The sequence below is a fragment of the Drosophila persimilis genome, unplaced genomic scaffold (genome assembly GCF_003286085.1).
Source record: "Drosophila persimilis strain 14011-0111.01,24,50 unplaced genomic scaffold, DperRS2 tig00000579-arrow-pilon, whole genome shotgun sequence".
Lineage (NCBI taxonomy): Eukaryota > Metazoa > Arthropoda > Insecta > Diptera > Drosophilidae > Drosophila > Drosophila persimilis.
Window position 1 is genome coordinate 824659 of NW_020825322.1, and position 9477 is coordinate 834135.

The 9477-nt window shown below is 44.7% G+C and overlaps 1 protein-coding gene across 1 annotated transcript in view; it reads left to right on the plus strand.

Moving 5' to 3' along the window:
• Window positions 1–6948, plus strand: part of LOC6598333 (ras-related protein Rap-2b) — a 28089-nt gene extending 21141 nt beyond the window's left edge. The window contains exons 5-6 of the mRNA XM_002023425.2: window positions 5651–5743; window positions 5825–6948. Of these exons, the coding sequence (XP_002023461.2) occupies window positions 5651–5743; window positions 5825–6157 (426 nt within the window). The 3' untranslated portion in view covers window positions 6158–6948. The remainder of the gene's footprint in view (window positions 1–5650; window positions 5744–5824) is intronic.
• The last annotated feature ends 2529 nt before the right edge of the window (window positions 6949–9477 follow it).

The following is a 9477-nucleotide window of genomic DNA, read 5'->3' on the forward strand; positions in this document are numbered from 1 at the left end:
GCTCGGAGTCGTGTTTATATGTACAATAGCCGCTTCGTGCCACATGCCACATGGGCACTCCCCATCGGAGTGCCACAGCGGATAGGGTACACGGGTCGGGGCGTTTCAGCAATTATGTAAAGTTTGTCAAGCGCAACCACCGGAGATGGTGGGGCCGTTTGGGGCATGGCGCATGGAGTGACGATGGCAGGACCAAACAGTTTAATCAAAACTTTTCAGTCCAAACCCGAACCCCGAACCCCGAGCCCCGAACGCGGAGCGAATGGCATGGGATCGTGTGTTTTTGGGGGGGCGAGTCGAAAGTCAGTTAAACAATTTGTCAGAATTTTAGCCAAACTCGAAATAATTTGCGTATTCAATATACAGTGAAATTTCCAAGGAGCGTACAGCTTCCAAAGAGTTCCCTGAGGAAACTGGAAAATATGACGGATGCCTGTAGTACGGAACCCTTTTAGAGGACTGGTATTTTTGGTATATTTCCTTCTAAAGATGGCAGTGGATGTCAATCCGAACGTAGACTGCACCGAAAAGGTCAATTCGAGGTCAGCCAAGTAGATTCTACTCCATGGGAAATACTAAAGTAATGCCAGGGGAAAGGTCAAGAATTCCTCTTCTCTAAAGGGATATCTCACTGTAATCTGACTCCAATCATTATTGCCGCCAAGGGAACTTTCGCTTGGGCTAATTTGTGGCTTAAATAAAATCTGGAAAATTGAAAGATAAGTTGTCAAGTATTTAAAGGGGAGAAATGCGAGTGGGATCCAAAAATGCAACACTTGAAATTTCCGAGACCGATGGAGGGGGTGTGTAGAGGGGGTGAAAAGTGGAAAAGTGGCAGCGTGCCGAAGAGACAGACCTTCGAATAATGTGCAAACTATGCGCGAAAGTCACACGAAATGGAATGTCATCAAATGTGGCCGGGTGGCCGGGTGGCCGGGTGCCTGGATGGCTGGGTGGCTGCCTTACCCCCCTCTCTCTGTTCCACCCGCTCCTTCTCCATCGTTCTTTGGGGGCTTTTGCATAATTAGTGAAACGCCAGAGCTGAAAAGTATGCAATATCCCGCGCGACAAAGCGGAACCACAGACTGGCGTTGGCGTTGGCTCTACTCTCGTGCTCGTGCTCGTGCTCGTGCTCGTGCCCGTGTTCGTGCACGTGCTCAAACACAGCAAAACGCTTGACACAACTGTACCTAAATGCAGCTATTTAACATAAGCACGTTTACTTGTTCAGCGATGGGTTGATTAGTATTTCTTTCGATTGGATCTTTGGACAAGGTCCTACACTCTTCTTGAAGTATCACTTATTTAATCAGTTCTTTTATGAATGAAATGAATCGGAGAAAATGAAAGCTAAGGTATTCCTCTTGCTTTTAATTAGTAATTAATTTAATTAATTTACTGCGATGACAATATGATTACGAATAGAATAGAACTTCGCTACGGAAATATTCGAGCAGGAGAAATCAATGTAAGTAAAGTTTGGGCCATTTAAACACTCTTTATGCTGGAATCTGAGCTCCGACGTACCTCTGTGGCCTCTGTGGATTCGTGTGGCAAGAACCATTTGCCTTCTGTGTGCCATCTCCAAGCAGAGCGGAATCGTTGCAGCTGCCATCCTTTCATTCCCTCCGCTTCCTCTTCACTCAGACAGAACTTTTGCTGTCAGCTGCATCGTAAATTTCCTCTCAGCCAGCGGGCAGCAGGAATTTGACAAACGAGAGAAAATCGGGAGAAACGAAAGACTGCGAATGCGAAACAGTCAGGAACGCAATAGTCGCCACTCAGATGCCACTTAAGGGAATGAGCGACTAGAGCCGAACGCCTAAAGCGGTACTTCCAGTGCCATTTGTCTTTAGGGACATAATTACTATCAGTGGCAGTTTAAACCCAAAAGTCTCTTATATGTACTCGTCTTATCCAGAACCATTACGAACAGATGAGCCATATCGATGCGGTTCAAGTTCTACGACGCGACGGGAACTCCCATCCATGCTCAGGCCCAGGCACAGGCTCAGCCTCTCAGATAAGAGCTCGTGGAGAGTCACAGGCACTTCCTACTACGAGTATGCTATATATAATTCAGATTCGTTAATATGAGCTACATGAAGCGTTCTATATATACACACGCAGAGTTGAACGCAATCAGCAACGAAATAATCTCGAGTAAAGTGACCCAAAAATGCTATAATAATAATAACTGGAACTGCGCACCCGACTCGTACGACAGTACTTTGCATATCTTAAACGATCATCGTTTGGCTGAGGCCACAGCAGTGGCCCAGACTTGGCCCCGGGCCCCCGACCAAAGTGATTCCAATAAATTCAAGTACGAAAACTAAGAAAACCCACACAGACGCCCTCCCATATTTATATGTGTGTGGGGGGAATAGGGATAAGGTAGGAAAACTGCCCGGGAAATTCCACTTTGATTGTCAAACTTGAAAGTGAAAAGGGAAGCGGAAAATGGCAACTGTTCCCACACTCAAGTGGAAAAAAAAAACTGCAAAACGGAGCGGGGCTGGGGCTGGGGAAATTCGGGTCACGAGTGTCAAACGAAATGTGGAAAGTTTGGTGTCTAATTTATGCAAATGTTAGTTGCACGAAAACATATCAAAGGGAATAATTTCAATTTCAATTTCAATTTATGAAAGCGAAGGTGAAGCGTCCCACAGACAGGCCCTGGCCTAAGCAGGGAATCCACAGGCACAGGCGAATCCATTGATTCGTGTTCGACGAAAAACTTCGCCTACTAACTAGACGGACCATAATGAAACAATCTTCAGAGAATGAAATTTGCACTAGTTCGCCTGCAGATGGCCTGCTCTAAGCTACAGATAAGAGTCACTAGATGTTGGGTGTTCCCTGGAATTTCTATAAAGATTTCCATATTTCCATAGAAATAAGCATACGACTTGAACTCCTTAACACTTTCCCCAGTAATTCCGCTTAAAACAGCGATAACCAGTATGGGAATATTATATTGGTTTATATTTGAAACATCGAGAGATTGTCTGCTTTTATTTGGCATATTTTCAATTTCAGTTCGTTTTCACTTGACAGATCTAGTCGTCATCCAGTCAAATCTCAGTGTTCGACTGCCTCATGACGCATACGAGTGAGGGGCTGGCTTTTGAGTGCTCTCTTCTGGAGCCCTCCAGGCTGGAGCCAGCTCAAAAGCCACGCAGAAAAAAGCGAGTGGCAAGAAAATGAATGTGCATCAAGTGATTTTCCACTGCTTGCTTGCTCGCATTGACCTATGATGATTGCACCTGATCCCTGCTTACCACTGCTTGCCTCCCACTTATTCGATGCTCTACACTCTACTGCTTGTTATGCTTTCTGAACTGCTGCCAATCTGCAACTTCTGTGTCTTAATCTGCTTGTTGCACGAAGCGGAGTATCTTCTCTGATTGCGCCTCCAACAACTGCTTGCTGTTTTAGCCACTACGACCTATACCTATATCCACTGCTTGCTTTGAACGTCCTCTAATGGTTTTGTCCTCCGACCGTCCGTCCGTCCGTTAGCAGTGCGGTGTATTGACTTTAAGCGACTTCTGATATAATAAAAATGCAAATTTCAGCAAACGCCAGACTGTCGCGCCCCAGTCCATGCCCCACCCTTCCCCTATGCCCCTGCATCTTCCCGCACTTTTTTCTTATCCTACTTCGTATACTTCTTCTCTCTTCGTCTTCTTTCTTCTGCTCTTCTCTTTTTTTTGTTGGTTTTTGCTCAACGAAGTGAATTCAACTTTTTTTGTTGGCGGCTTTTGGGGTTCTTTGCTCGTGTTTTTTATTTCTTTAGTTTTGTTGTTGTCTGTTTCTGGGAGTCTGGGCTTGTGTACACATACATACAAATTTTTTCGGTTAGGGTCTGCATAAACCTTCGTCGCCCTTCGATTCTGTTCGGGTTCGTTCTCCGGGACTGTTCATTCGGAAGAATTGGGCACCCACGCGGTGCGTTCTCTTGAAGTCCTTTCGAAATCCTCGCCTCGGTTTCGGCCCGGTTTCGTTTGCACTTGGTTTTTTTTTCCTCCCCCCAAAGTCAGCAAATTTCTTGTTCTCCTTTGAGTGTGTGTGTGTGTGCGTGTGTTTCTCTCTCCAGTTTCCGTTCGCTTTTTTTATCGTCCCAATTTAGACGTCTTTAAGGATTTCGATGACGATAAGAAATAATAAAGTTCCGGGTTCATTGTGTGCGCTTTGTCGGGTGGGGGGGAATGGCAGCTCTTCTCCTCATTATGCCCCACGTGTCCTCTGGGGGGTGGGGGAGAGAGTGTTTTGGGGCAGAGCATTTTTAAGTAGATATAGCAATAGTATTTCCCGAGACTTATGTATACTTACTTGTGGGTGTCTCTAAGTAGTGTTGGACATCGAAATCCTTAAATGTTTTCGTAGGGAAAGATTTCGCTTTCTTTCCTTGGTATTTGCTGTGAGTGTATCTTCTTCTTTAGTATCGTTAGTATTTCTTGGCTTGGAAAGAACCCCTTCTTTCATTTCCTGTAGCTGTGCAGATAAGCGAAATCTTTCCCTAAGGCGAAAGCTCCTTCGAGGATCGGCTTGGAGATACTTCTGTGTTAGTGTCTTCTTGAAGTGTCGTAATTCTTGTTTTGCTATTCGCTGGAGTCGGAGTTCCTGGGTGTCTTCTCATCCAGGCTCATCCGGGTGGTTTCTGTCTGGGCAGTGGCAGCAGCCGGCTTAGTGGTCAACGACAGATTGGCCAAGTCCGCAACCAAACGAGCCTCCAAAGCGGCATAGTCCTCCTGCGTCATAGGCGGCCATGGATAGTGTCTACGTATGGGGGCATACTGACGAATGACCGAGCCGGAGTTGGCCCGTTTCACCGAGAGCAGTCGCTGTTTGAGCAGCGACTGGTGCTGACGCTCCATGTGAAGCTGCTGGCGGACCACATCCTCGTGGAATAGCCGGCGGTGGTCCGCGGTGGGCAACTGCTTGCTGATGCTGCGGACCAGTGTGCGAGTCTTCTCCTGGACGGCCAGTAGCTTGATGATCTGTCCCTGAGCAAGCTTCTCCTCGTGGCTCCTGCGGGGCGCGGCGGCTGGGTGGCGTGCGAGTGGCGGCTGCTGCGGTGGTGGCACAAAGACCGACGGCCAGACGTGGCTACCGGCGGTAAGGAGTCCAGTCGAGTTGAGTTCGGCACCCAACCCGCGAGAGGACCTGTTCCTCAGGTCGAAGGGAGGCTCTTGGATGCGGCTACCGTCTATCGAACGATCCGAGTCATCCTCCCCCTGACACTGCAAAAAACGACCGAAGTTTTTCTTTTTTCCGTCCATATTTCGGATTTTAATTTTTTTTTAAAATCCGGTCCCTACACTTTGAAAGTCTTCCAGTAACTGAATCGAAATAGAAATGTATACCTATTCTGACTATTACAATATTATATGGCCTACTGCGAACTTTGAATCTGAGTGAGAATTAACAATTTCTATACTGATGCAATCTAGAAACCCTTTGAAGCTCCTTCAATGGAATTTATTTACAATTCAGTGTAACATCCGACTGAAAGTAGAGAGAGTGTACGTACCTATGTTGTGATTTCTATTTCCCTTTTGTTATTCTTTTGCCGGTAGTGGTTTTTAGGGAAAAAATCGGATTGGTAAAAGTCTAAGCAATGCGTATTCCAATCTTTTTCCAGGTGGAGTACGCCACCACAGAGTCGGTGGTGACAGTCGATTGGGAGAACGGATTCGTCGAAGCCTCGGCCGCCAGCAACGAAAACGTCACACAGGTGAGACCTCAGACATCATCCAACAAAAAAAACCCCCACTGATCCAATGGCAATCCAATGATCTGCTCTTTCAACCCACAGGTGTTCAAGGAGCTGCTGACCCAGGCCAAGATCACCTACAACCTGAGTCCGGCTCTACGGCGTCGCCGCCAGTCGCTGCCCCAGCAGATCGGTAACAACGGGCCGGGCACCCCGCTCCACCATCATGGCCATGGCCATCATGGCCACCACCACCACGGCGGGGCCGCTGGGGGATCAGCCTCCGGATCGGCCTCCACATCGGCGGCAGCGGCGGCCGGAGCTGCCGGTGGCGGCCATGGCTCGCATGCTCCGACGCCGGCACAGCTGCAACACCTGCAGCGCATCCAAGAGCGGAGCATGGGCGCCAAGCGCAACTCGTGCACCATCTCCTAAGAATTTACGAGTACGGGTAGTTTCGAACGAAGGCGAAGTCCAACAAAGAATACAATTATATACCAACTGAAGCTAAACTAAACGGTCTCCTACAAACGGTTTTCAATATTTCTCCAATAATACACTCAGAATCAGACTCAGAATCAGAATCGGAATCAGACTCAGATGATGATTGATCTTAACAATACAATACAAATACAAATACAAATACAAATACAAATACAATACATTACAATACGAGGGTAAATGAAGCCTCTCGCCTCAAACGTACCTTGCTATCTATGTATCTATGTATCTCTCTTGCTCTCCTCCGCTATTATCGCTCCAATTACCAATTACGTAGTACCTATCCCAGTACCAGCCATGGTTTTTTATTGGCATCTCTTCTGCCTCTGGTTTCCCACTCTCAGCGCGAAATATAGTACTTACATACATACAAACATACATATAGTATACTCGTAATCAAATCAAATGAATGTTGTAGACCAAAGGTAAATCTCTAGACCCCAATATTAGACCATGAAATTTACTCATTCACAAGCAAGACTAACCGTAAAAAAACCCGACGTAAATGTCCCCGGACCGAGAGCCCTTGAACCGTGAACGAGCTCCCGTAACGTAACGGAGATGGTAGAGGGCGATCGAAGGCAAAAGCAAACTTATCGTCTTTTATATGTGTCTCTGTGTACCTTTTAGCCGTGTTTGTGTGTCTAGTTGCAGCTTCCTTTTTCCACATGATGCAGGAACATATAGCGTTATACAACATATATACATATATATATACATATATACCCCCGTATACCGTATACGGTACATACATATAAACGTACTTACAATACAATATATAGTATCTGTGTGTATAGATTAGTGCTCGAACCCCATTCCATGTACCTAACACAGCGCAAGCGTATTTTTGTAGACAATAGGTCGATAGATCTGGGTTTCTCTTATCGGCGCCAGTGTTGAGCAGCGTAAAGCAGTGTTGGAAATGAACGCAATGAAAAACGAGAGAAACTCCAACAGAAACAGTACCAGAAAACGGAACCGAAAGCAAATGCATAGTTAAGAAGTCTTTTCGTTTCTTTGAAAGGGTAATATACCAAAAAATACAAAAAAAAAAAATACCCAACACACACTCTTATCGATAGGATTATGTGCGTGTAAGTAGTGATTTTTTGTTGTTTACCGTTAGCTAGTAGCTAGTAGTGTTGGCTAATTGTGCGAGCCTGGCGAGCGCATAGGGCCACGAGGTCGAGAGAGAGTCGAGAGTTCGAGGATTAAGAAAAAACAAAGGTTAAGATTGAAAACGCAATGAAAACACCAAAGACACCAAAAGCAAATACAACTGAATAATGAATAATGAATAGAGATCTATATATATTAATATACCTATGTATATGGAGATGTTAAAGGATGATAGTATTTAGGAGAGCATGTTAAGGATGGTTCAGAACGGACGACCGGACGAATGGGCCAAAGTGAAACGAAGCTATAAATTCTATATGTATACAAAAGTACATGTTACATTTTTACATACATACATACATCAGAATACCAACACCATTACATTGCACATAGATATACCCATACCATAATTCTAGCGAGAGTCGACACAAACATTGGCAAAATACCACAAATACAGAGAGTTATATTTACATTGCAAGGGAATACTACAATATAATAATAATACAACCAAACCCCGACAAAAAATCAAAAACCAAACAAAAAACCAAATCTTTAACGACATAACATACTAAAGTAAAACTTAAACTTAAACTTAAACTTAAACTTATATTGATATCGATATCGATGTGTTGCTTAACGAAATGCAAACCTTAAAGAATTTATGTAATTGTTTAACTCTAACAAATCGTACAATATCAAGTAGAAAGCATGCATTCGTATATCAGAATATACTATATACATAGTACATACATTCACATATACATACATATATGTCTGTGCATGGGGGTGAGCGGATGTTTCAGAAGTCCATGGCATGCCGAAGCTTCCGATACACTTGCAAAGTCCAGCTATTCCGCTAAATGATCTCAAATTTAATTTTTTCTCGTATGGGAAAGAGGACGGAAACGGGAACGTCCACGAAATGCATATGTTTCCCGTTGAAATTCTGATACTTGGTTTCCATCATCGTAATTTGAATTGACATCTCTCTTACCAGGAGACAGGAGACGCAGTGCGTGCGGGCGTTTAAACTAAGTGAAAGCAAAGCCACGTAGAATTGACTAAGATGTTAGCCAGCCCTAGAGGAACCGGCGGTACAAGAGAGTGAAGGAGAACTTCTGGAGAACGACTTGTTGCCGGAAAGGAGCTTAAGGTTGTGTCTGGTTCTACTACTTGGAAGAGTACCTTTTTCCACCAGACCTAAGCTTGGTCCTGGTCCATAATTTTCCTCTTTCTCCATTTCGGGGAACTCTATATCAAATATATAATAGATATATAAGCATAAGTACATACATACATACACAAATACTCGTATGGATGAGGATGGCTCAGAACTTTCGCCTTGACTTGTGCATGTGTGCAATTGGATTTCTTTGGTTCCTAGACGCGTTCCGATTTGGCCAGAACCTGCAGCTGGATGTCTTATATCTAAATATATATTATACAAATACATATGCATATGCCGTATACATACATGAACACATATGTATAACACATACATACATATATGTACAATATGAGTAATTATAAATGTAATTAATAAACGGAGAGACGAACCGGAAATAAACGCAACGGGAGATGACATTTTTTGTGCTTAAATTATCTCATTTCCATTGTACCGTTTCTTGGGCTTGAAGCTTGCCGGGAAAACTGTTTTAGCTTTTCATTTTCCCGCCTTCCGACTGAGCTTTGAGCTTTAAGCTGGCCCCGACCGTTAGCCAAGCATTTGAAGCAGATGCAGGCAAGCTTTTGGCTTTGCTGCCTTCGAGGCTGTGGGTGTGGCAAATCGGTAAGAATAATCGATAGTGTCTGCCCAAACATAACGGTAAGCCAGCCATTAGCGTGAGTGTGCGTATGTGGGTGTGTGCATGAATGTGTATGCGATAGCAGCAACAACAGACTGGAGTACAAGGCCAAACAAATGAGCGGAAAACGTGCAGGAGGACGGACGCCCGACCTGAAGGTTAAGCAAATTTCTGTCCAGCCAGGAGGACCTCTGGCAATACCCTACAATCCTTGACTCCTAAAAGTCCTGAAGAGGTCCAAGATGTATAAATGACTGATAAACGGAGAGAATGGAACGAAAGGATTCAACTTCACACTCGTTTCGAATTTAACGGTTTCAGATGCATGAA